We start from the raw sequence: 27,476 nt of genomic DNA, 5'->3' as shown, positions 1-27,476 counted from the left end.
AAAAAAGGAAGCCCACAGCAACACCTTGAATATGGAGTGAGAAGGGAGTCAAAGTGTTTTTTGTTATCTTGTTATGTCAGTTTCAAATGCATTTACAGGTAAACAATAATGCATACAAAATTACGTTTGTCAAACTTTAGAACTTTTCAGATATATTTAAAAAAAAAATATGCTGGATCTTGCAAAGAATTCCATAAAGCGGGCGCCAAGTAGTTCCAAACCTAAACGTACTTTAAACAAGATAAAAAAAATTTGTTTGATTTACTTCAGGATTTTTCCGTTTTTATTTGTTTTTTTTTTTTTACTGAATAATATGTAAATAATTTTTTGATTTAGCGGTTTCTCAATAAATAGAAATGATGAAAACACTTTACTCTTATTAATTATAAAAAAAAATTAAGAACATTTCAAAAAACCGTAAAACCCCCCTTATCGGTCTATTATCGAACTTCACTGTGGTATGCTGGGAACAATATTTTTGAACAAATAATTAAACAGTTAAAGAAATTTCAACTTAAAAGGTAGTACCAAGGCATATCAAACAGGTATTAAAGCAAAAACAACATTTATGTGTATTTTGTTGTTGCTTGTCTTACCTAAATTGTCAAAAACTGTTCTGATTTTGAGTAAAAACTAAAAATTAAATTTTGAAAAAAACAGTAGTGCGACTTTCTTTCTTAGTAGATTTTGTTTGCTTCTCGAAGCATTGATCCATCCATATAGAAGGCCCAGTAATCAGCGCTTGTGCTGCGGAGTTTGTCTTGATTGAAAAACGTATATGCCAACGGGCAATGTAAGTCGAAGAAAGGCAGAAATATGCAGTTTTAAGATGATTGGAAATAATCATACTAAATGAAAAAACGTGCACTAAATTATGATACAAAATGTGTAGAAAATGTAAACTAAATTTGTCAGAGAAGAGAGAGTTTTATTCCATTTATTAATTTTTTATTGCATCAACAGTCCTTTAATTATTAATAAATTCAGTTTGTTGTAATTACGATGTTGCTGCGTTTTAAGTTTTTCTATGTAATGTCAGGATTTTTTTTGAAGGACTTTGAAATTTGAAAAACATAATTCAGAAAACTATGTATATACAAAATTAGTGCAATGTAGAAAAACAGTATGACTATCAAGTTAAGGACAAAAAATTCTGTAAAATTAAGGCCGATTAAATTTGTTGGTGCATAAGGACGATTAGGTATTGAAAATGTCCTTTCTACATTTTATCATTGAATATCCTTGAAATTTTACAATAATTATTTTCGAAAAAATTATATGTTAAGGACTAAAAGGCACTCGACCATATCCTCGAATTACGTCCTTCTAACGTTATTCATTTAAAATATAAAACTAACTAAAAGGACATTTTTAATACCTATTCGTCCTTGTGAACCAAAAAATTGTAATTATCGCTTCTGGCAATCGTTCATCTTCATCAGCCAAATGTGAACAGTTTGGTCATCCGTTTATTAGGGTGTAACGATTTGCAGATGCATTCCGGTGCAAGTAAGAGACCATATAACTTTCAAGGGTACTAATAGACATAGATCGTTTTGCAGTATCACCGACGATATTTAGGTATTAGTGATATTTCGAATGTCATATTTTTCAAATTTGCGAATGCGAATGCGAATATTAGGAATATATTTTATTAGGTATATTTAAAAAAAAAAAGAAGTAATTTTGCTGCCTTTTCTCCCATGAGGCGATTTCTTAAAGGCTCGTATACAAGTCCGGCTGCACTAAACAATGGCGGGTGGTGGAGCGCTCAAATATTTGCGGGCCAGATCTATAAATTTGTCGTATTTTAGTTTAGTTTTCCACCAATCGAGAGGATTTTCACCGATATAAGCTCGTTTTTCTTTAGGATAGGCCTTCAATTGAGCTTTAATTTCACATTTTTTAATGCCTCCAGATTCTACATCCGCGTCTTCGCTTTCGCTGGAGAAATCTAAAATTATTTCTAGGTTGCTTATAATACTTTTAGCAGTACTTGTTGAAGGCCCATCAATTTGCTTGATATACTACTTAACCGTTTAGCGCCTGAAGCTAAAAGCCGGTTATTGTCCGCACCCTGGTTAGGCAGACTTAGAGTCATTTCAACAGCATTCGCTAAACATTCGTATCGTTTGATGCGATTACGAATGCCGAATGCGAATCTGTAAAATAATGCGAATCATTTGCATAACGAATGCGATTGCAAATATTCGCAACATCCCTGGTAGGTATGTATATTTGCATTTGCGTATGCACATACAATGTAAATATGTATACATACATATATGTATGTACGTATGTATGCATGTGCAATTACTAAAGCTTAAATAACATCAATTCTATGGCGAGATGTGAATATCTTTTGTGAAAATGTTTTTGAAATAATCAGGTACACAGTTTGCATACATACATACATATCGTCGTTTAAAGTACAAAACCGCGTAACTGACTTTTGAGTCAAAAAAGATATTTGTTCACCGGAAGGTGCTGGTATCATGCCCTTCCTTATCGAGACTTAGATGTAAGAAGAAGAAATAATTAGGAGCAAAAGAGATAACCGTTTTGAAATAATAAGATTTTTACTCTTTCCTAGAAAATTAAGGCAACCTCACATACGAGGTTTTTCAATTTTTTATACGCGGTATTGTACTTTAAACGACTATATATATGTATGTATGTATGTGCATGCATGTGCTGAATTGTTTTTAAGTAGAATTTGTCAGCTTCCGAGGTTTCGCTTTCCAATGTAATTTAAAGCTATTTTTTGCCGATTTACTATGTTCCGGATTTTTTAAAAATCACGTACTACCAATATCAGTGAAATGCAAATAGAGGTAGCAAACATCGCCACTGAAATGCAAAAAGTCGAAACTTATAAAAAATTTAACATTGACTTTTTGATAGATATGATGGATTTCATTGAATTACAAAAAAAAAAAAAAACTAAATATTAGGCACGACTTTTTCCATTTCAGTAACGGTGTTTGTTATGTATTTTTGCATGTCACGTGACCATATGTACTACATACATATCTAACGTTATGACATTATGACACAAATTAAAATCATACCACAATTGAATATGCGCTCATTCAAATATTTTTCGTTGCAGGGTGGCTATCCGGCGCGTTTGAAGAAAGTATTAATTGTGACGGCGCCTTTATGGTTCAAGGCTCCGTTCAAGATTTTGCGGCTGTTTGTGCGAGAGAAATTGCGTGAACGTGTCTTCACAGTGTCTGTGCCGACGTTGCGCCTTCACGTGCCACTGAAAGCGTTGCCCCTGCATCTTGGCGGAGCATTGGAAATCGATCACGCCACATGGTTGCTACAGTGCCGCAAATCGATGACGAATCGTGAAGACGAACTGCTCGCCAACATTGAGCAAGCGGCTTTCAATCGAAGCAACAGCATCAACACAACTAATATCAGCAACATTGTGAACAATTCAGTATCGATTAGTGCTGAAAATAGCAACAACACCCACGTCAATAGCAACATAAATACGACGGTAGCCACGTTAACGAACGACGATTACAGCCGACGGTTGCTGGTTGGCGAAGAACCTAACGAGAACATTACATTGAAGCAGAGTAACTGTAATTCGACGTCACCGTTGCCCGCTTGCAAACAAATCGACGCAGAGTCACTGGCGACAGCAGCGGCGACGGGGCCAACAGTTGGCGTTCCTGTGCTGAATTCATTAGACGCAAGTGGAACCCAAGGAAACGCGGCTTTAGTGAATGGTGCAATCGTTTCGTCCGCAGTCACCAGCAACGGCAGTTCAAACGGCTCATCCGGCTTAAGTGAGTCGTGGTCGGAGAACCCGCCAAGTAGTGCTTCGTCTGGGTTTAGTGATGACGACAGCCTGGCTGGACAGGAAGGAGACCCAAAAACAATTGAACAAATTGTTCAAATGGTGAAGGAGCAAGGCCGAAAAGGCTTGGTAAAGGAGTATGCAGATATACGGAATCGAGCGCCCGAAGGGACTTTCGTACATGCAAGGTATGCGTTGAGCATTTATCAAGAAACATAATGCTAACAAGTTAATAAAAACATAATTTTGTATCCGTTGCAGAATGCGAAATAACTTGACTAAAAATCGTTACACAGATGTACTATGTTACGATCATAGTCGGGTGGTGCTATCCAGGGACGACGGTGAGGACTATATAAACGCCAATTTCGTCGATGGATATAAACAAAAGAATGCATACATTTCTACGCAAGGTAAGCGGGTAAAACTAAGTATTGCGTTTAAGATCAGATACTTGTGTTTTAATAGGTCCATAAAGACTATTTTAGCCCATTACATTTTAGATTCTCATTGACTATTGTTGTTGTTATTATTGTAGCGGCTACTTAGCCCCGCCTAGAATCGGATGGTTCTGTTGCGACGGGGTCGGATCAGTGAGAGATGCGTGTTAGTTGAGTTGGGTTGGGTTGGGTTGGGTTTATCGGCAATTAAAGCTCTTCTGCAATTGGCGGCGATTCTACTCCGATGACTGCATTCACAGGCAGAAGTTAGTGAAGGTGGTGACAGTCTCCGAATGCCGTTTATTGCCTATCTATACAGTGCCGGGTCTAGACGTACGTAGTCCTGGACAACGTCCTTCAGTTCGTAGAAATGCCTTAGTTTAGAACCGGCCGGTCAATTGCGTTGTGCGTTGCCAACAACGTTTCTTTGTATTTGCCCGAAGAACTGCCGGCGGGCGATTTGAGGACTTTGTTGCGGCTATGTACTTTATTGGCAATTGCGGGTGTTTGCGCGGAGAAATAAAGCAGCCTATAGAATTCTTTTGAGCACTTACTGAAGCCATCTGATGCTTTGCTGGGGTCAGGTAGTAAGTGAACCGTGGGAGTAACAAGGGCTTCCCAGGCTTAGGCAGTGGGTCCGCTCTCCCTCATTTACACACGTCGGGAATAATAAGAGTGTTCATAGACAGGTTGAAAACCTTGGTTAGGTAATCTACTCCCGATTGATCTAATTTTTTCTGCATCAACCTTAATTCCGTCTGGCCCAATGGCTTTGGAGGCTTTCGCCTGCCTGATACATTTTTGGGCTCGCTGATTACGAATCTGAAGTGAGATTTTGAAAATTCAAAATGGCGTATCCAATATGACGCTGATGACTTAAAAAAATATTAATTTTTATGAAACTTTCTATAGGGGATTTTATGGGGTAGCTGATTATCTACGAATCTGAAGGCAGATTTGGAATATAAAAATGGCGGATGACTTTTAAAAAATGTATTCAATTTTTATGAAACTGTCTGTAAGGTGTTCTTGGGGTAGCTTATCAAACAATCGCAAATAAGATCCATGAGAAATAAAACCGTATTTGCAAAACGAAAAGCTGAAATTCAGAAAACGCTTTGGAAAAGCTATATGTATCGAAGCATACAAGCTATCTCAAGAATTAAAATATGGCTGTCTAACGAAATATTGTTAAGAAACCTTTAGTTGACAAGTTTTGAATAATATTTGAGTCTTTCGCAAGGGTTTTCCCGTGCCACCTTTTTAAAATTAAATTCAATCATTCCAAATTAAATATTACAGTAAAAGGCGCGCAATGGTTCTGGCGGTTGATTTATCAGTGGTGATTTGAGATTTACCCCTGCACAACTCAGCCCTGGCTCCTAGACGCCATATAATACTGGCAAATAACATGCGGGTGAAATTGTGAAACTACACTCAAAAGTACAAAACAAACTTCGTTAAAATCGGCCCGGGCATTTCGGAGGATTTCACTCACCATTTTTCTCCATGACTATAAGATTGATTTCATATATTGCTGTACCAAGTTCCGTTATTCTAACGTGAACACTTTCAGAGATATACAGTAATAAAAAATCGGTTTGTATAGGAGGTGCCACGCCCCCTCTGTATATCGAAATTAATTTCAGCCTATAACCATCGGTTCGGCCGTTCTCGAGCTTTGCGAACACATAAAAAACGTCTTTCAAAATATACATTATAGATTATAGATTATTATTATAGGTTTAAAAAGGTTGCCAACTGTGTAAAAGGTTAAATTCAAACTATTCAATAATTTAAATGAATTATTACAATATGGGTATCAATCGAAATGATTTTTAATGGAATTCATTTCAAAACTACATGTAAGAGGTTTCCATCTGTTTAAAATCTCAAATTGTGTTCAGGGGATAAGTTAATTGAAAAAGTATGACAAGTGAGAAGTTTAAGAAAGTTTTTGTTTGAAAATATTTTGAAGATGGTTAAAAAAATCTTAAACCTCCTGTTTTTTAATTGAGTTTTCTTGAAATAAATTTTACTCAATGTAGCACGTAGAAATTTCATACACTCAGCGAAGCGGGTGAGGGCGATCTAGTATATATAGTATATATGTATTTTTTTTTTTTTATATGAGAATTGAAGTCTGTTTTCTTTGCTAAAAATTACTTGTTATAAATTAAAGAAGCAACTTTCAAAGAACTCCTCCCAACGGCCTTCTGAAGTACGTCCTATAAAAGCCCTTCTGGAAGGCCTTCCATGGGTAGCGAAAGAAGAAGCCTCCATACAAAAACGAAAGGAGAAAGGAATGTAGAGTGGAAGGCCTGGCCTCTTGACTCTCAGGAGGGCCTTTCGGAAGGGCTTTTAACTCCTAAAATTATCTACTCGGTTGGTTTTCACATTTTAGTCTGTATGTCAGATGTTACGCCAAATCGGCAAATAAATGCAGTTCTTAAGAATATCCCGACCCCAGCGCCAACTAGCCAGTAAATTCTTGCTCGGTGCTGACATACATATGTTCCAAATATGAACCATGTACAAACAATGTTCAGAAAACTCTAGGAAATTGTGACGTCTCAGCTTTATTAATTTTTTGGCAGCAACAACAAAAAGTGTTGATCTTTTTTAATCGAAAACCCTTCAAGTTTCCAAAGAACTATTTTTTACATAAACGAAATCGGTTCATCCGTTTGGATAGGTATAGCGGTCATACGAAAGACATTTCATTTTTAAATATATATGGGTTAAGAGCTATCGTTATTTTTAAGATCTGTGCAATTCGGTACTAAGTCACCATTTTCCCACCAGTCTCCCGAAAATTTTCCTGTGAATGATTTATGAAAATCCAGATAAGCGACAAAAATCGTAACAAAAGATCACTCATTTTGGGTAAATTGCAATTAGAGGCCATTGAAAATATGCATTATGCGATGAAAGCATTTTGTGTATTAGGTGTTTTTTTTTAATATTTAATATAACTCCAACATTTATTCCAATTTTTAATTTTGTAGATGTTAATGTTTTCCTTCCGTTTCCCGTTTTTTATGCTGTTTTTTTACAGGACCATTACCAAAAACATCCCAAGATTTTTGGCGTATGATATGGGAGCAACATTGTGTGGTTATTGTGATGACAACGCGAGTTATGGAGCGTGGGCGCGTCAAATGTGGTCAATACTGGGAACCGACTGAGAATAGTTCCTTAGAATTTGGGAGCTTCCATGTGCGAACACTTAATATAGAAATAAATGAAGATTATACCGTAGCATCATTAGAATTGAAAAACCTTAAGGTAAGAACCCTACTATGTATGTATGTATGTACACACGTAAATATAGTATGTATAAGAAGATCCATAACAAAACACAAAAATTCCAAATGAAACATTAGGAGTGTTCGCTATGCAAAAAATTTGTACAAGTTGGTACCAATTGTTACCAAATCGTGTTCGTTTAGCCAAAAACCCAGTAAAACTTGCAAGGAGAGGGCACAATTTTGACATTTCATTTGGAGAGGAAGTTGCAAATTCGTTTTTGCCAGTAAGAATTTGCAAGCAGGATTGTGGCACATGGTTGCATTTTTGTCAGCATTAATTTGAATCAACAAGTTCGTTAAATTTAAAAATGAACAATCTTGTTGCGATTTAGTAATGAAAGAAGTATGAAATATTTGTTTATTCAATTAATTTAATTAATTCCAAACATTTGAAAGATACCCGACTGAAAAAGTTGTATTCGTAATCGGAACGCACTCGACAGCGCTGTCGATATAGGAAATCCGACAGTGACTTCCACAAAGAAATTGAAGCGTATGTTGAATAAAGTCAGAATAAGAAGAAATATACGTATGGGTCCTGTTTTCAATTGCTCCTGAAATATTTCAAAAATGTATTATGCTCGAAATGCAACCGTGGACGCCAGCTGGCAGTGAAGCTTGCAAATGTTTGCTAATTCCTGTTCGCGCAAAACTTAGTAAGTTTCTCTTTTTGGGAGAGTAAGGTACCTTATTCTCTGAATTTTGTTACTGGCTAATTCTTACTGGCAGTTGCATAACGAACACTCCTATTTTCTTAAATAACTGAGAATAAGTAGAAAGCAACGACAAATGGATGCCCATTTCTAAGTAACATCCATGGTATTTGAATGGTTGTTTAGAATGATGGAATATCGCTAGGGACGGCTTTGATTGTGTGCATAGTGTGAAAATAGTGGCAGTTGCATTTTTTTCAAATATTGCCGAAAGACTGTTGACAAAGTTAACTAATACGGTGTGTCGAATAAAGCATTGGGGGGTGGCTGTGCTCGTACTGTTTCCGAGTACGTGTGAATGGGCATTTGTCCCATCTTGTTTAATATTTTAACTATATAAACGACATTGGCAATAGGTTGATATCGGAGTATTTGCTTTGTGCAGATAATCTGAAGATTTTTCGAGAAATAGCCGGTGACAAGGATATTATTGAACTCCAACAGGATATATGCGAACTTGAGAGTTGGTATGTATTAAATAAGCTGTCTCTAAATAGCGTTAAATGTGCTGTGATTGCCTTTTCCCGATCTCAACTCCATTTACCAGTGGGATGCGTGCTGAACGGCCAGTTTGTACAAACTCTTTAGATGACCTTGGTGTGATTGTAGATGATGACATAGTGGCCGCATAACTCAGCGTTCTTATCATGCATTGGGATTCATCTGCAGATCTGCCAGGGCATCTAGAAATGTCCGACTGTTCACGGCTTTCGCCAGACCCATTGTGGAGTACGGCTCGGTCATTTGGTCTCCATTCACGGAACAGCAAGTCGATGAGGGACAGAGGCGTTAGTTGCGTTGGGTTTTCCGGGCATACGTAGGTGGAGATTCAATACAAATTAGGAGTGTACTCGTACCCAAAACTATCTAAAGTTTTAGAAAACTTTTACTGGTTTTGCGTTATCGTACCCAAAAGAGAGAGCAAAATGTGAAAGAGAGCTGCAAATTTCTGCTGAAAAAATTTTTGCCAGGTTTGAAAAACCGCATAAATTCAAATCCGCATAAATAGAGACCTAAGTGTAATTAATTTGTATTTTAAAAAGGTTTTTCTTATCCAAAACTATTCGATTGTATAAAATGCCAAATCGGGCAAAAATGTACCAAGCAGAAAATAAATTGCCAAATGAACCACCTGTGGCAAGAGAAGTGATCGGTTGTTTCGAAGGTTGTAAGTTTTTGCATATTTTGCGTTCTCGTACTTCTGTGGATATTTTGTCTCTTTGAGAGCGAACGCTGCTAAATTTTCAGAATTTTTGCTGCTGGATAATTTTGTCCGCTCAATACGAGTACACACCTATTATCTCTTGCATGGACCTGAAAACAGAATTGCAATCCAGGCCAACAGACATGCCTCGGACTTTGATCTCTTTGGAGGAACCCTTTCTTCTTTCAGGGCGCAAATTAAGGAAATACTGCTGGTGTCACAGGCAACTTAGTAATAGATCAATATTGAAATTTTTGGTGAATAGAAATTCCTACTCTCCTAATAAGTCTTAGTAAATGACTTAAATAAAACTAAAACTAAATAATACACGCGATTATCTTTTTACATGGCTGGTTGTGAATGAGACACTCATCTGAAAAATCACATTATTAACCAAATTCATTTATTCGTACGAATTTTCAAACGAAACCGAGTTAAAAGAGAAAGTCGTATAAGAGCCTTGGTCACCCCACGGAAATGAAACTTTATCATCATTTTATCAAGGGCGACTTAAGCTGAGGTTTTTTTTTTTAACAAATTATGGCAAGAATTTGCTCCAGCTTTTGCTAAAAGGTAAATAAAAGCTTTGCGTACATTTTTACTGCATAATTTCTAAAGTGCCAAATTTTGAGTTGCGCCTCTTTTGAAGACGGTGTTCGATATGTATCTTTCGCTCTGTTTTATTTTATACCAACTATGTATATATACATATATGTATATGAGTTATTTGATTGGTGGCAAAAAAGAGGAAGAAGAAAGAAGGAGAATTGCACTCCCTTTACATCCCAAATGTCACAATTTTTCGTGAAGCTTTGGATGTAGAATAAAAGGTTAAACCAATTAAACTTTCGTAAGAGATGTGAAACAGCCGTACAAAAAAATAAAAAAAACAAGTAATTTTTAGTAAAAAAAAACCGACTTCAACTCTCATATAACTTATCTTAACCAGATTAGTATGGGTCCACCTCTGAGACACTACCTTTCCGATGCAAAAAGAATTATCGAAATCGGTTGACGTGGTCCAAAGTTACGCGGTAACATACATAAAAAAAAAAAAATATTCCGACGAACTGATAACCTCCTCCTTTTTTGGAAGTCGGTTAAAAAATAAAACTCTAAAACGAGGATCAAGACGAGGAGCCAGAAACTGATTTATTTTAGCTTACACAGTACATACATATTGATGTAGAAAATCTGAACGTTTTTTTAGCTGATCAGTCATTTGAGATCATATTTTAATATGTTTAACGTTCTTCCTTTGATTTCAGACTGACGAAATTAGAAACGTTTCACATTGGCAATTTACAAGTTGGCCCGATTATGGCGTGCCCAGTTCTGCGATGGCCATGCTAAATTTTCTTCAAAAGGTGCGAGAAAAACAATCGACTATGGTGAAAGCGTTGGGCGACACTTGGGCCGGGCACCCACGAGGACCGCCAATTGTGGTGCACTGCAGCGCGGGTATAGGTCGAACAGGTAAAATCAAAACTGCAAAATAGAGCGGAATCTATAAACTTTATGATTTATTTAATTTCACAGGTACTTTTATTACATTGGATATATGCATATCGCGTTTAGAAGATGTTGGTACTGCCGACATTCGTGGGACTGTGGAAAAAATTCGTTCACAGCGTGCCTACTCTATACAAATGCCTGATCAGTATGTGTTTTGCCACTTGGCGCTTATTGAGTATGCAGTGTCGCGTGACATGTTAAAATCTGTGGATTTAACGGGGTTCGATGAACGAGACGAAGATTCGGATTAGAATCTACCTGGGTAATAAAGCGGTCACAGCACGGAAATCTGTCCTTCAAGAGGAATGTTTTGAATGCGCTCTTCGTTCTGAATGGCGGTGATGTGTTGTATGAAATAATTATGATGTAGCTGATGTCGAAGATAAAAGCCCAAAGGAAACAGGAAACAGAAATGGAAATCGAAACTGATGCGAACGCCGAAGCCGAAGCTTTCTAAGAAATGTAGCGCTACTAATTTAATGTAAAAGTATTCACATTACTAGATGTTTTGTTGTTTCATTTCGTTTTATTACTATTAGAGAAGTGAAATCTTTAATGTGTATGTATGCTTATAATATGTTTGTTTAAATTATAAATTTAGTTTCACTGAAACATACGATAATTAGTGTTTATATTTAATAATGGATATAATATATAAATTAAACAATAGTTAAATGTGGCGAGGTTACACGGAAATAGATCAAGATTTGCATAGATGTACAAAATAATTTTAAATAAATCAAAAAATCTGTAAAACCGTACATCTAACACTCTCTTTTTTTATAGCCCTTTTCCATAACCGGCCTGATTGTAGTAAAGTCCAAAATAGTCGAAGAAGTTTGATTACAGTTCTCGTCAACATTTACAACGCCGACGGGTGTAAAAGATGCGGTTTAAAAACAGTTGCCGAAATCAATTCAATAATTTTAGAAAAAATAGTGGAGTGTAAGTTCTTTTAAAATTAATTTGTTAATTTAATTTGAGCAATCAGTATGGACGAAACGGAAACATTTGTTATTTTAACTAAATATTGCACTGTGAGTACATAAAAACAGTTTGGTGATGTTGCAAAGTACAACGAAATTGAAAAAAATAAATAAATAATAAAAACAACAACAACAATAATTGAAGCAGGGAAAGAATCGGAGATGGCTGCAGTTAAACGAAAATTTGAGCTGCTCGTTGAATAACTTGAAAAGATAAATATCCAAATCCAATGATAATAAACCTGTGCCATGTTCACATGTAAAGGCGAACCGTCCTCCAGAGCCAGAAAAATACCAGGAATACTAGTTTTCCTACGATCAGATACTTCAGTCTAAAAAAAAACACGAACAGGTTCCTTTGATAAACTAAAGTTATGGAATATTCACTTACACACATTCAGAAATCAAATTATAATTACTGTAAAGATGTTTTTAGTCCATACACTTTTTTCGAGGCTTTGTTGAACTTACGACTTCAACTGTGTCACCACGCATTCAATATATGTACATACATACATACATATATCGTCGTTTAAAGTAAAAAAACCGCGTATCAAGAAAATGCAAAACCTCGTATGTGAGGTTGCCTTAATTTTATAAAACTGTTCTCTCTTTTATCTCTAATTATCTCTTCTTCTTACATCTAAGTCTCGATATTTTAATATGAATGGATAAGGGCTTGATGCCAGGAGCTTCCGGTGACCAAATTTAATTTTTTGGCACAAAAGTCAATTACGAGATTTTGAAGAACCACGATACGCGGTTTTGTACTTTAAACGACGATATATGTATGTACGAAAATAGCTTGTTTCTTTGTAATAAGAAAACTGGAAAGCTCCTTGTATAAAAAATTTAGTTTGCCTAAACATTAATAAAGAAGAAATCAACCTGATAACCAATTCCACGTGAGTAAATGTTTCCCATGAATTGGAAATACAAACAAAGAATAGACAGCCCGGAAACATTGGTTTTGTCTCCCTTTGTAATTTTGATGATGACTACACACGATGCTTCGATTGTAGCCTAATTTCGAAAAATTTTGACATTTTATGTTAGTTGGCGCAACGGTTGCCTCGTGTGTATTCAGCATTAGGAATATTTGTTCACATGGAATTCCCGCAAACGTCTTTTTTCTTATGCTTGGAAAACTTTCACAGAGAACACAGAAAACAAACCTAAAGGTCATCAAATAGATGTAAAATCATATACATAGTATTGTATTTAGTTTAGTTGAGCCAGAAATTATGATGCAACTCATATACATACATACTCTATTAAATAAAATACATAGAATCAAATTATCCTCGATGAATAAATATAAATATTTCTTATGCATCGTATGCATGCGTACGTACGTATTTGCTCCAAAAACATTTTTGCGGTGTCATTAACAATCTCCCACAGAAAGAAGCTACATAGATATATTCGTATGTTGAATATTTTAAGGTGATGAATAATTATCATAGACAATTTATTTAACATACATATTTTAAACCGAAAAATACATACAGAAAGAAAACTATCGAAAATACACAAAGACGGGGTTTTTCATTTCAATTTGTGGGGAATTTAGCGCGATTGAAATTTTATTAATAAAAGTTGTAGAGGAAATAGCGATCCTTCGGACAACCCTGCCTATCGTTGGACACATTTCATGAACTTGCAGGAAGAAAAATCCTGTAACTTCTGACTCTCTCAAAAGTGTTCCCAGTAAGAGAAATTCTTGCGTACAGGAACGACTTCCTGTAATTTCATACTATGTCCTGGAGTACTGGAACAAACTAATTTTTAATGTTATTACATCCCTTTTATTAGCTCGGGATGTAACTATGTAATATTGATGCGCCTAAAAGATGCAGCGATTTCTATTCTCAAGTTACATACCTGATGACAGTACGAATGGAAATTATAATAGCGAGGTTTTAGTTTTTAAACTATAATTTTATTTTTAGATTCGAAAATCCGAATAGTGGTGTTTCCAGCAGAAATTGCTTCGTCAAACCGTTCCAAAGAACAAATACAAAAGAACAGCCACCGAAGAGACATTGATATGGAAAGCAAACGATTTAAATTAACATTGAATTAAATTTATGCTGTACATATTAGTTGCGTTCCAGATGCTTCACGATTTGCAGGTTTTACAGGATTTGCGGGAACAGCTGTTTTCTCCATTAATACACCTTATGTAAGGTGGTCACCTGGAACGGCTTCCTGTACGTTATCTAAAACCGTCTGCAAAAGTCTACCCCGTCAAGGTTTTTGGTAAAGTGCAGTAAGCAAAGGACAGGAACATAATTGTGTCACAATAGCACCCACACACCGCCGCCGGCAACTCCTAGTCCCTCCGACAATCTGCTCGGTTTGTCAGTCCAGAATATATCGTAACGTGACATAAGTCAAGGGCAACTCCTGCCTTGGCTGTTGCCACTTTAGGGCATACTCACGACTTCGCAACACGCTTGATTGGAAGACTGACTACGTGGGCCCCTGCTGTGTTGCCCAGTCGCATACCTCCCCCGCGACGCCGCCAACCACCACCACAAGGCAGCACCCCCTTTCGCAGCACATATAGCAGGGAGCCGGCAGGCAACACAACTCCTTAACTCCACACATAACAATTGGTCTCCCAAGGCACACAAAGGTGCTACAATTTAACTGTAACGGACTCCAGAGCAAGATCGAGGAGATAAACGTCTTCATGGGAAGGCATGGAATGTTAATAGCTGCGGTCCAAGAGACGAAGTTGAACGGCAATTCAACCTTGAGATCGAAATATTTAACCTATACATACCCCGTCACCTGCTGCCCGGCAGGATATCACCCTGAAATAGGTGCGCTACTCAGAGGTGAAAACCGTATGGTAGCTGGCGACTTTAACGCTCACCACAATCTTTGGCACTCAAGCCTGTCAAATGATCGTAGGGGAATACATCTGGCTGAGCAGATAGACGATTCGACATGCTGCACAATGAACGACGACGCACCCACCAGGATTTTGCGCAGCTGCTGCCGTTCGCCAGATCTAAGAATTGCCAGCGCTGATAAACAGCGTATCATGGCGGCCTATGCTGACCTTAGCATTAGACCATCTGTCCATAGTCATCTCGATTGATAAACCTGCAGACTTTGTTTCCGCGGATCACCGGACCTATGTCAACTTTTCCAAAGCTGACTGGAAAGGCTTCTCGGATGTTACTGAAAGCGCCTTCAGTGCAGTGAACCAACCGAGGTTCTCGTAGGTGAATGTAAATTCCGCAGGGTTGTCACTGCTGTTGCAGCTCGCTTCATCCCAGCAGGATGCATTAAGGATCCACGTCCGAACTTTCCTGCTGAAGCGGCTGTTCTAGCCGATGAGCGTCACAACCTTCGTCAGGCCAATCCCGGAAATCCCCGTATCAGGGATCTCAATTCGGAGATTCGGCAACTTGTGAACGTACATAATCGGAAGAAATGGGAAGAGCATTTGAAGACCTGCAACTTCGCCTCTGGTGTGAGTAAGCTTTGGTCAACCGTGAGGTCGGTGTCCAACCCAACGAAGCGTGACGACAGTTTATTCTGCATCCTCCGGTGGTTAAAGCTAAACGTCGAGTGACCAGAAGGCTGCACAAAATGCCAAAACCCAGTGCGCCTCTTGCTTTCACCAGCGGTGAGATAAGGGTAGCTATCGGGAAGGCGAAAGCCTTCAAAGCTATTGGACCCAACGGAATATGAAGCTGAAAAATTTGGGTCCTGTGGGAGTAGCGTACCTAACGGAGATCCTCAACTTGTCTATGGCCACTCTCGTCATTCCAGACATCTGGAATATGGGGAGAGTGGTCCCACTGCTCAAACTGGGGAAACCAGCCAACAAAGGAGAGTCTTATCGCCCGATAATTCCCCTTTCCCCGGTAGCGAAGACACTAGAGGCCTTGCTACTCCCGTATTGCACGATCCACTTGACCCCAGCGAAGCACCAACATGGGTTCCGGGAAGTGCATAGCACCACAACAGCACTTAACACCACAAACCCCCAGATAACTCGTGGCCTTAACCGAAACCGCCCCTGCGAGGAAACTTTTCTAGTAGCGTTGGACCTGTCCAAGGCGTTCGACACTGTTAGTCATTCAACGCTACTAGAAGATATATAGGCCTCCTCACTCCCACAGGGACACAAACGGTGGTCAGCGAATTACCTGAGTGGTCGACACTCGTCAGTTATTTTCAGAGACAAAACCAGCAAGCCACGTAAAATTAAACAGGGGCACCACACGGTGGTGTCCTGTCCCCACTAATGTTTAATTATAACATCTCAAAGCTTCCTCAACCACCAGAGGGTATCAATAATGTCTCTTATGCTGACGATTGTTCGATCATGGCGTCTGGGAATGGAATTGATGACTTGTGCTCAAAAGTAAACTGTTATCTCGCCGAACTTTCTCGCTTCTTCACTGCAAGGAACCTTGCCCTATCTCCTGCGAAATCCTCGGCAACCCTATTCACCACCTACAACCGCAATTGTCAGCAAAGTACAAAGCCGCAACAATGTCCTCGAGTCGCTGGCCGGCAGCACTTGGGGCAAAGATAACGAAACGTTGTTGGCAACATACAAGGCAATTGGCCGGCAGGTTCTAAACTATGTGGCCGCCTGGGACTAGCAGGACGCAGTGGATGAAGCTACAGAAATGCCTGAACACGACCGGACGCTTCCTGATGACGCCCCAACACCACCTACACGACGAGGCCCCGATGCTCCCAGTCAAGGAGCATAATGCAATGCTCTGCAAGCAGTTCCTTGTGGGGAGCCACAGACGTGGTCACCCTAGCAAACAGCTGCTTGCAGAAGAGCCCTCGCCAAGGCAAGAACTGACGGACGAAGTCCAGAGGTTAATTAAAGAACCTCTGGACCCGTCAGCCTACCAACAGACCCTGAACGGCATTCACAGGGAATCAGTCTCGAGTTATGTAGTCTCCCGCCCTGTGAATGCCGGACGTGGACGGGACAGAACGTTGTCTGCCTCGGGAGACCCGCACCACAATAGCTCAACTTCGCTCTGGTTATTGTAGCAGGCTAAACTCATACCTGAGCAGAATTAGTGAGGATGTGCCCAACCAATGCCCGGCATGTGGAGAGTCGCCACATGATTCGCACGACTTGACCTCTTCACATGCCCTGCGAACCCCACCCAGCTGATACTCCCGTCCCTATGGGCAGACCCTGTTGAAGTCGCACACTCCCTGGGCCTCCCCTTAGCTGAAACGGACGACAACGTTGACGGATGAACCGACCTGAGCGGGGATTAGTAGCCGCTACAACAACAACAACAACAAAATAATTGTGTGAAGAAAACTTTTCATTTTAATTAATAAAAACTTAGCAAATGAGCATGTACTACAAAGCAAGTGGAAGGGCTGGTATTACGGTATGATCATGTAGTTTACGACGAACGTCCTAGAAAACTCGGGGTCCATTTCTTCACAATTGGTTTTTGCTTAGTTTGTTCCTCGCGCTCCTTTTCCTGCATTTGCTCTAACAAAAGCCGTTGGTTTTCTCTAAACTGAGCTATAGGGTCCTCAAACTGTTGATAGTAGTGTAATACGTCACGGACGTCCTCGACTTCGGCAGCTACCAGGGCTGCAAACAAAAAAGCCGAGCTTGTAACAATACAAATCAAATATTTGTTAAAAATTCTGATTACTTTTTAAAAATGAAATTAAATCCAACAATTGAGTATCGTCATCATTGCCTAACCATCTCGCAATGTTGAATGTATTATCAGGATGCATTTTGGTTGCATTTTGATCCCAGTCCACAACAATGACCTACAAGTTAAAAATAAAATTTAACTCCATTATTTCATAATACACGCATTATTATGCTTGGAATACCTTTTTTAAATCTCGGTTCAAGTTGTCTAAATTTTTGACATGATGCCCATCTACAAAATGCGTTGCATCCCGAACTAGACGATACATAATACATCCATTGGGATCAAGAGCATCTAATATGGGAAATACAGTCATTCCTTGTTCGGCTGTAAAAACCACAATTTCAAAATTCTTAGCGCATTCCTGTAGAAATTGGTCAACACCAGGTCGTTTCTTAAACCGCCAACCAGTTTGATATGTCCAATCTGGATGTACCAGGACATCTTTCATTTCCAGTACTAACGTATATGGCGGCTGTACGTAGGGAGGTTTTAATGGGTCTGGCAAGAGTTTATCGCGAGACGGTTCTTGTATCATTTTTTGATAGTAGTTCAAAGACTTCCACATCCGCTGTATGTATTGTTGAACCGCAGGACTTTTGCTAAATTCATCTTCAATAACCTGTCCCTCGGCGTCTACCTCCGGCTTTCCGAATTCATACACCGCCCACACCACAAGCGCTATACCGCTTCCACCAAAAACTCCAAATCTACAAAAACAAATATTATTGGGAGTGTCTATTTATACGCGCCACGGTAACTTTTACCGTAAATCTGCGGTAAAAATTACCGTATATCCACGGTAAAAATTTACCGTGAAAACTTGCGATGGATCCACGATAATTTCTAAGTGTCTATTTGCCATAAATCCACGGCAAAAAATTACCGTGGATTCACGGTGATTTGATGTAGATCTGCGGTAAAAGTTAGTATATTTTTTTTTAAAACGACTCCAAAACAGGACGAGGTTATGTGACATGTACATATCGTCGCCTGGGTATAGATAACCTCGGATCCACGGTAATTTTCTTCGTGGATCCACTGTTAAAAAGGCTATTCGCGCACTTCGAAAATCATCGTATATCCACGGTAATTTTACCGTAATTTTTACCATGGATATACGAGAATTTTTACCGAAGATCTATGGTAAAAGATACCGTGGTGCGTGTGTATAGACACTGACAATATTATTATCTAGGTTATTACAAGATGAAAATTCACAATATTATTATCTTCAGGTTATTACAGCATTTGAATATTTGGCGATATGTTATGCAAGTACATGTTTGTCACTTACCCGATTTTCATACGCTTCCAAGCTTTTTCATTTTCCTTTGCCTCTTCCTCATCCTTGCGTTTTCGTTCACGTTCAGTTTCCTCATCAACATTAAGTGCAGTTTGGGGGAACAACTTCGACAGAATTTCCGGGCTTGCTGCCTTTTCTAAATCGCTCAAATTAAACAAGTTCATTCTGTAATTATGATAACTAACTTGTGCTCTCTGTAGAATAGGAACGTTCACATAGCTGACAAGCCGACTTTTGCCTAAACACTGTAATTCTATCGGAAATGTTATGACTTGCGCCCCAAAGGTGATTACTCAACGTCCGGCGATTGTGTACCCCAGCAAACTGGAGCGCCGCTTTTGTGCCGGATCCTAGCTTGCGCATTATTCCAAGTACTCCACTTTGCGCCATTGCCATGCTCGCCACCTGCTGACCCCTTTTTTATTGATAAAATACGTATTGGACGCACTTATTATTTCATCACACCGGCCAAAAACATAAATGGAAACCTTAAATCTCGTGCACCGGTATTGGAATTTTCCGACAGCTGTCAAGTAGAACTGCCGTTTTTAAATCGAAGATCGATTAATCGAGTCATAACAACTAGATTGTTTGTCGATTTTAGAGTTCGATTCGATCCGTAAAATTCGACAGTCGATTTTTCTCAAAGCATATGGTTCTACGGTTTGCTCTAAAAAATGTATAAAATTTTAGATTTCAACTTAAGGCTGCTACAACAAAATGGAGGGGTTGTTATCCCCCTGATAGCTTTGGGTAAATATGGATATTGAAACCGTTCTGAACAATTGATGTTTAATAAACTACTTACCTTGCGTTACAAAATAATGTTCGGCGTCCAGAGAATTATAAAGACAATACGCTTTTAACCACCCGTCATTAGTGTCGTAGCTTGTTTCTCGTATCATCAACTAAAATCTTCGGTTAATGTTTTTCCTAATTGTGCGGCGCTAACGCCGAGCAAATGGAATTTTCGTTTTTTAACAGGGCGTTACGTGTTGAAGTTGGATGCAGAAGACGTAGAGTGAGAGAAAGGACAAAAACGTGAAAGAGCAAACAAGAATAAAACGAGAGGAAATGAGATAACGTCCAAAAACATCAGGAGCGTGCTTTATCTTTTGCCCAAATACGTTTTGTGGTTGGATGGAAAGAGAAGGCACGCCCCTGATGTTCACACTCGCTACAATTATAACGTATTGTCTCCTCTTATAGATTTACGTTCTTTGCTCTCACTAAGTAGAATTCTCCTTTCTGTGTTGCGAAAGGAAAGGGGCTGAACACCTTTTGCAGAGAACACTTTTCTGCGTAGGCGGCCTTCTGGCGCACTTAGGGATTATAACCCTCACTAAGTAGAATTCTCCTTTCTGCATTGCCGGAGAAGAGGGCGCCTTATGTGATTAAACTACAGTAAATGTAAGATTGTCACTTGCTTGTAAATTCATTTAAATTTTATATTATCACTGAATTCTTAATCCTCAAAATCAGATCATAATAAAATATGTATACCAGATTAAAGGTAATAACTTGCACTTTCTAAGTAGTAGTACATTTCTTTAGCATTAATCACGTAATCTCTTCAAAAAGGGTCATTTTATGAAAAAAATTATGATTTTTTTTAGTTTTTTAATATTCTGGTCCTTAAGATATGAAAAATAATATAAATTAGATACATGAACTGAAAGACAAATTAATTATCTTTATTTTCACACATTATTTTTTTACTCGGTTGTGTAGTTCATAAGATATAATACATATATAATATAAACAAAATCTGAAGAATTAGTTTCAACACTAAATATCTTGAAAACTAGAAGGCCCCGAACCATAAAAGTCGCCCCGATTATCGTAATCTCGCAGAAAATTCTGACGGAAATCTGCAAGAAATTTTTCATATAGCATAATTATTTTGATTTCTTTACCGATTTTCTTTCGAAATTTCATAAAAGAATCGAAGTGTGCATAAATTATTTCATTTAAGAAAATTCGGCAAAAAATCGGATGAGATCTTTACGAATTCTGTAAAATTTATCTATAATTCAGAACACTCTAAAAAATGGATAGCTTTGGTGTTCATGTGTCCAAAAAACTTGCAAAGTAGAGGAAATTCAGAGATCAAAATGACAGGGCATGAATCACGTATGACGACAATCGTCTGCGTGATATCGTGTCGAGATTGTGTTGCTTCAGTTGGTCAGATGATTAATTATAAAAATTAAATAAAACACGTTATGTAAAATATATAGTTTATTTATTTATTTATCGATTTATTTTTCGACTTCAAGCTTAGCCGAAGTTTGCCGTATTGTTGCAAACTATTTAATTCGAATTATCGTCAAACATACCGTGCTGGCAATGCGATTTCATAAAAAATCGCCTCGGTAGGGGGAACTGCACTGAACGCACCCCAAACGTCTTGTAGTAAACGCGTTTGTGGTATTTTATAAATTTTTTTTCTTCATTTGTTTACAGTTTACATCAATTTGTATTTCTGTCTGGAGGACTATTGGACTATCGAACTTAAATATGGTTTCTGAGGCTAACGAAGTCGAAGTTGTGGTGTGTCGCGCATGCATAGGCGAGTGCGTGGAGTACAAATCGTTGCACAAGCAGGGCATATTTATGGGCGAAGTGCGGACGTTGGCGTCCATGTTGAGTTTCATCACTAATTTGGAGTTCCCGAATTATGAGGCTGAAAGCTTTCCTTCACATATCTGTACGCGATGTGTACGAAATCTGGCCAAATCATACGCGTTCAAGAAAATGGTATTGGAGGCTGATGAAGTGCTGCGGAGGCAGTACACTGAACTTGATTGTGAGGTTGGCATGGCCGACACCGGTGGAGGCAGTGTTATTGAAACCATTGAAACCGAATCTGCGGACTCTGTTGTGGAAATGCAACAACACGAAGCTGACGAGGAGACCGAAGTAATTGATGGCGATCAATTGCATGAATTGGCTACGGCTGCACAATTCAAAAGTTCTGTGGAAAATATGGAATACGTTGCTTATACAGTTCTAGAGGGTTTCATGGACGGTGAGGAGGCAACGATTTCAGAAGTTCAATCACAAACTAACTTAGATGAAGAGCAGAACTGTGAGGGCGAAGAAGTAGTGGTGCACGAAGTTGCGGAATCCGAAGAAGTTTATCAATATCAAACAGACAGTGAGGATGACGGTAGAGACAAAGGATATGAGGAGATATATGAGGTAAAAATAGAAGATATTGCACAAGCCGACTGCTCTATGTCAGAGACCACTGAATGTGAACAAATAAATGAAAATTTTAAAAGATCAAGAAAAGCAGATGACCAGGAAAGTTTTTGGGATAGTAGTGGTGATGTAAAAGTTAAACCACCACCGAAAATACGAAAAAAGAACAATCAACCAAAACCACCAAACCCCGATCTGCAATGCAAGGTGCGATATAAAATATTTAAAATAATTTTTGGTTTATAATATATATGATTTTTTTTTAGGTATGCGGGAAACAACTGAGTAATCAAAACTCATTTAAGTATCATATGCAGTTGCATTCTGACGCAACACCTTATTTGTGCAGTCTGTGCGGTGAAGGTTTTAAGACCCGTAATGCATACGAAGGACACATAGTCATTCATGATCCAAACAATCCCAATACATGTGATCTGTGCGGTAAATCTTACCGTCAGTCATCCTCCTTACGAACACACATGCTGTCGCATACCGGTGAACGACCGTTCCAGTGTGATATCTGCGGGAAGTCCATGACACAGAAATCCGGGTACAAAAAACACATGTTGGTCCACACCGGTGAGAAACCACATGCGTGCGATGTATGTGGGCGTGAATTTCGATATTCGAGCAATCTGATTGCACACAAGCGGTGCCACTCGGGCGAGCGTCCATACGAATGTCCCCATTGCAAACGCGGCTTCCCAACCTCTGAACAAATGAAGAGGCATTCACTAGTACACAGTGGCGAGCGTCCATTCCAGTGTGAAATCTGTAATAAACGTTTTAAGCGACGCTCATCATTAATGTCTCACCGACATACACATGATTCTGAACCCGAATTAATTGTTGACCATAAAGTATGTAAATCCAATGTGGTGGAGTTGTATTGAATTGTTTCATATAAAATACATACGTTCTAATAAAAATTTCTACAGTAAGGAATCATTTGGTACTTTGCGGAAAACACTGTTAAAGATCTTGTAGCACATTTGTGCGTACATAAATAGATGTACAAAATTTAAATATGTAGTACCTAAATAAAAAATAATACAAACAGATCGTATAATTTATTTAAATAAAAATAATTCAACTATTTACCACATTAAATAAGAAAAGCTATTGTGTAATGTAAATCCAAATCCAAATTTATATTTCCAATTTTCTTTACGTAACTTTTATCAAAGTAAAAAAATAGCATATGGAATGATTGTAGAAAGAGCAGCGATTACCAAAATTTTAAAAACTAATATACTAAATTTGTATGCACAACGAAAGAGTTCAATTAGAACTTAAAAGCTATTAAGATGGGCAAGGACCTTGATTTAATTCTTAACTTGGATATTTTACAATTAAATTATTGAATAATTCTGAATCAAATTTTTTCCTGGCTAATAAACGTTGTTGTTTATACTTACATGTGACATAACAAGGGAACTCATAGCAACTTCTTCAACAATTGTGCAAAGATTGGTGCCTTTGATTTTATAGTAAACAACGGAACCAGCTTTGCAAACTTTGGCTTTAGAATGAGATATTTTTATTTATTTTTTGAATAGTTTATTTTTAAAATGAAATAGTTTGCAGTAATAACATATTTAAATCGTTTACATTAGATTGGGGAAACATTTTAAACTATGTTGTGTCTGTATGATTAAATATATGTACATATATAATTATGTATATGCATGTACATATATACACACAGTATGTAGGTATAATTTCTGTACATTACATTCTTAATATATTCGTAGTCTAGGTTAAAAACAAAACATTTGAAGGATACACTTACAATTTAAAAATAAAGTAGTACATAATACAATTTATCACAAAATAATTTATAGACCACATTACTTTTGATTGCTGTAAACAAGAATACATAACCAACTAAAACAAATTTAAATTGATTAAAATATCGATAATATTTGAAGCAGTAAATGGTACAGTGGTACATGGTTGGTTTATATGCAGAATACACGAGTAATTCCTCACCTCCTGTGACGAATTTTCTCACGGCTATTACCCCGTTCGATATACCAGTTTTTATTACGCTGTCTATACTCATTTTGGCGCCGCGCGTTCTCTCGTTGCTGCATTAATTTACCATGCCATTCACCGCTCTTACGCGACTGCTCGTCGGACTCATCGGAGAGTATATCCTTCGTATTGCCACTATAGCGACGTTCCTTATTACGGTCGTGTTTGTTATAACTCTCTTTGGAAGAAAATTTTTTATTGCCAAAATTTTCCGCAGAATCATCCTCATCTTCCTCACTAAAGTCATCGTCATTCTCCGGATGTATATATTTCTGCCTTTTCCACTGTCTTTTCTCGAAGTTATGGGGATCATACTCCTTCGAGTTTTTTCTTTCGGTGTTAATATATTTGTTCATATTTTTAAACTCAGTTTCGCCTGCTTTTGGGCCAGCATTATTAGCATTCTTTGTTGGCTCATTAACATACGGATTAGTTGTGGATTCGTCAAGCGGTGCATTCTTTAGCGACTGCATATAATCGACATTGAAAATATTGTCCATATTTTTTATTTCTGGTTCTGAATTTTCGACACACATGCCTTCATTTTCTGCTAGTTTTCCATTTGGACATTTAATTGGTTTTCTTAACTCCTTGATGATCTGCGAGTTATCTGCGCTATCTTTATTAATGGGCAGCTCTTTAGAATTGGTTCCCTTTTGTTTCATTATCCATTCTCCAGTCTGTTTAAAAAGTCGCTGTTGACGCCTAGATCCCCCTTCGACCTTGTGAAAGCGACCACTCTCACTCAAGCTACTTAAAAAGTTCAACTGCTTGGACAAAATGTCAATTTCTGCCCGCATTAAATTATTTTGCAATTCTAAATCTGTCAACCTTTGCTCCAATGCAGGTAAATTTTTGGTATCGAAAAATGGTTGCCAATCTGGATTGCGCAGTTTGCCAATGAACGCCAATATTGCAAGTACAACGCAAATAAAAAAAAGACCTTTCAAACTCCGACGAACTAAAGGATACACTGGATTTGCATCTAAAATGCTGGCATCTTTTGGCGTTACAGCTTTTCGCTCTGAATTTGTACTGGAACTGGAACGCCTGATACGTCGTTGCCTAAGTGTGGTTTCGTCAAAAGTGTGGACACTTGAGCATACTGAGTATGACGATTGTGGTAAGTGAATGGGCAATCTGAGCATTGAAGCAGGGGAAACATCGTCGGGATTTGGGTAGCTTTTTAAGTCTGCGCTATTCAAATTTTCAGCAATTGCATAAGGTGAAGCCCGCCCAGCACTCTCGCTCTCGCTAATAATTGAGATGCCTTCGGAAATGTCATCGTTATTGGAGTCTTCATCTGTTCGAGATCTGCAACATAAATTGATCAGTTAAAGAAAATGATGCAAAAATACGGTTACGAACTCAGCACTTTCATGTATCCCTTTGCTGTCATTTGCTACATAGTCCTCAAGGTTACTTAATATTTCTAATCTATTGCTTGTAGATTCTTCGACATCGGTTGTACCTGGGTTCTTTTTTTTATTTTTGTCGTTTACTAGTGTCCATGTTTCTAATGAATCCGATTCGGTACTGGTAGTTATTGACTCGTCGTCCGTATGTTGAGTTGACGTGGCCTTTTGTGAAGCGTCGTCGGCTGATTTATTCATATTGACGAAGCTATTTCAATCTAAAAAAAAAGAGTTTAATGTATTTAATTATTTTGAAATTATTTTTTTTTTAGTTTTTGTTGGTATGGTATGGTATGGAATGAATATTTCAAAATAAATGAATTACTACAACGAAAACTACATTGTTGCGTCTGAGTAAATCTTTACCTTCTGAAAATATTTCAAGTATTGCCCAACTGCTCAAGCCGAAAAACATGCAATTCTTTGTTTCTTTGTGCAGTAGCAATTGCGGTTGTTGTATTTGTATTTAGTTCTGTGCGCACACAAGTGCAAGTTAACAGAGGAATAGGCAAAGCACAGGAGAATTTCTTGTAAATCTTTCAAAGCAGTAAAAATTGATGTGTCTATTTTTGAAAACAAAGCAATTGTTCCGCCTCAAGATAGATGCGATAAAACCAAATGTTCGCTATTTACCACTTCAATATATTCGTGATATGTGCAAATACATACAAATGAACATATCGCACATTTACGGAAAGACTTTTATAACTCAAAAAAGGTTTTTTTTTTAGAATACGCATTTAAGTTGCTCTTAAGCCATAGAAAAAATGAAATGCATATTGTCTTCTTCCGGGAAAACTACATAAGCTTTAAGCATGAAAATAAACAAGATATGAACATGAATAAAAAAATAATTCTGTACAACTTGCTCAATTTTGCACGTTTTTTGGGCTATGCCAGTCGTTTAGTAAATCAGCGATATGTATTTCTTAATGAGCTGTGTCTCCAATAAATTAAAAAAAACTATATATTTACAATCAGAACTCCCCCTACATTCCCCCTCCATCCCCCATAACCTCCTTACTTTGGTACCCCGGGGATGCCAAACTAAAATTTTCCCAAGAATTTTACTCCTTTAGACTGTTAAATTTTTTTGATCCCTCTGCTGATCAACGATGTGCGGAGGTCAATCTTAAGACAGTACATACATACATACATACATGTATATATATTTCATTTAAATGTGTGTACACACGGTCTCTGGCCTCCAACGCGACCTTAACTTCTGGTATAAATTGCAGCACTGTTGGAGCTATCCGGATAAACAAACAAAACTATAATTTCACTGCAATCTTCTATTTATTACGTTGAATCGTTTATTCACTTAGTAAAACATTTCACAATAAACGCACAAGAAGCAAAATACGTAAACGTAAAATTACAACAAGCTGACAAACAAGACAAGTTTATACGCATTACATCAGGCTGACAAATGTCAAAACGAATTTGCTATGGAGTGTTGCCACAGTAATACAATTATTTATTGTGCTGTTTTTCGTTATTGAGTCCGAACGTTCGGAGTGCGTAAAGAGCGCAATACACAACACAAACGGCTTGACAAACCAAATATGCCTTTGCTTCAAGCCATTTGTGTTGTGTAAGGGGGTGTTTGGAGGTTTGACAAGCCGTTTGAGGGAAATTTGAACAAAATCAAAATCTTTCGATTTTCAGGCCGCCATGTTCACGTTTGTACATTGCGTACAAAAGCTAAAGAGCGAAATACACCACACAAGCGGCTTGTCAAACATACTTTTCCCATTTTGCAATAGACCATGCAAACATGAGTCGTTCAAGCACAGAATTTTAGTTTTCTTTCGGTTAACAATGTAAAACATTTTAGTTTT

At 38.0% G+C, this 27,476-nt stretch overlaps 5 protein-coding genes across 7 annotated transcripts in view; 2 read left to right on the top strand and 3 right to left on the bottom strand.

Moving 5' to 3' along the window:
• Positions 1-12,323, top strand: part of LOC118732700 (tyrosine-protein phosphatase non-receptor type 9) — a 53,643-nt gene extending 41,320 nt beyond the window's left edge. For 2 of the 3 annotated variants that reach the window (XM_036461831.1, XM_036461822.1), the window contains exons 3-7: positions 3,113-4,002; positions 4,076-4,227; positions 7,313-7,542; positions 10,751-10,958; positions 11,022-12,323. In XM_036461831.1, coding sequence (XP_036317724.1) covers positions 3,113-4,002; positions 4,076-4,227; positions 7,313-7,542; positions 10,751-10,958; positions 11,022-11,248 — 1,707 coding nt within the window. In that variant the 3' untranslated portion in view covers positions 11,249-12,323. Of the gene's footprint in view, positions 1-71; positions 99-3,112; positions 4,003-4,075; positions 4,228-7,312; positions 7,543-10,750; positions 10,959-11,021 lie in introns of those variants that run through there. The other variant, XM_036461827.1, reaches the window with a different exon arrangement.
• A 4,972-nt stretch (positions 12,324-17,295) lies between these two features.
• Positions 17,296-19,294, bottom strand: LOC118732681 (mitochondrial import inner membrane translocase subunit TIM50-C; the record flags this gene model as incomplete). The annotated part of the gene is given in 5 exon segments (XM_036461811.1): positions 17,296-17,594; positions 17,659-17,782; positions 17,849-18,377; positions 18,965-19,109; positions 19,159-19,294. Coding segments are annotated over 5 exon segments (1,131 nt in total), but the record flags the coding sequence as incomplete, so codon positions are not given.
• A 2,032-nt stretch (positions 19,295-21,326) lies between these two features.
• LOC118732672 (zinc finger protein 391-like) lies at positions 21,327-23,977 on the top strand. The gene is made up of 2 exons (XM_036461804.1): positions 21,327-22,387; positions 22,447-23,977. Exons 1-2 carry the CDS (start codon positions 21,494-21,496, stop codon positions 23,071-23,073), a joined length of 1,521 nt encoding a protein of 506 aa, XP_036317697.1. The 5' UTR covers positions 21,327-21,493; the 3' UTR covers positions 23,074-23,977.
• A 191-nt stretch (positions 23,978-24,168) lies between these two features.
• On the bottom strand, positions 24,169-25,830 carry LOC118734400. The gene is made up of 2 exons (XM_036464124.1): positions 25,586-25,830; positions 24,169-25,531 (listed from the first exon to the last, which is right to left on the bottom strand). Exons 1-2 carry the CDS (start codon positions 25,828-25,830, stop codon positions 24,169-24,171), a joined length of 1,608 nt encoding a protein of 535 aa, XP_036320017.1.
• The window catches only part of LOC118732608, a 69,730-nt gene continuing 68,020 nt past the window's right edge, over positions 25,767-27,476 (bottom strand). The window contains exon 5 of the mRNA XM_036461776.1: positions 25,767-25,850. Within this exon, the coding sequence (XP_036317669.1) occupies positions 25,846-25,850 (5 nt within the window). The 3' untranslated portion in view covers positions 25,767-25,845. The remainder of the gene's footprint in view (positions 25,851-27,476) is intronic.

Source organism: Rhagoletis pomonella, unplaced genomic scaffold (genome assembly GCF_013731165.1).
Source record: "Rhagoletis pomonella isolate Grant_MI unplaced genomic scaffold, Rhpom_1.0 Rhpom_scaffold_00002, whole genome shotgun sequence".
In the NCBI taxonomy this organism is placed as follows: Eukaryota; Metazoa; Arthropoda; class Insecta; order Diptera; family Tephritidae; genus Rhagoletis; species Rhagoletis pomonella.
The sequence above is the reverse complement of the archived record's forward strand: the minus strand, read 5'-3'. Positions and strand labels throughout refer to the sequence as shown.

Excerpts from the sequence above, each read along its gene's own strand:
- LOC118734400 (XM_036464124.1), bottom strand. The coding sequence starts at position 25,830 with ATGAATAAATCAGCCGACGACGCTTCACAAAAGGCCACGTCAACTCAA. Across the intron at positions 25,532-25,585 it reads GGGATACATGAAAGTGCTGA|ATCTCGAACAGATGAAGACT; the intron begins GTTCGTAACCGT and ends TTTATGTTGCAG.
- LOC118732672 (XM_036461804.1), top strand. The coding sequence starts at position 21,494 with ATGGTTTCTGAGGCTAACGAAGTCGAAGTTGTGGTGTGTCGCGCATGC. Across the intron at positions 22,388-22,446 it reads ACCCCGATCTGCAATGCAAG|GTATGCGGGAAACAACTGAG; the intron begins GTGCGATATAAA and ends ATTTTTTTTTAG.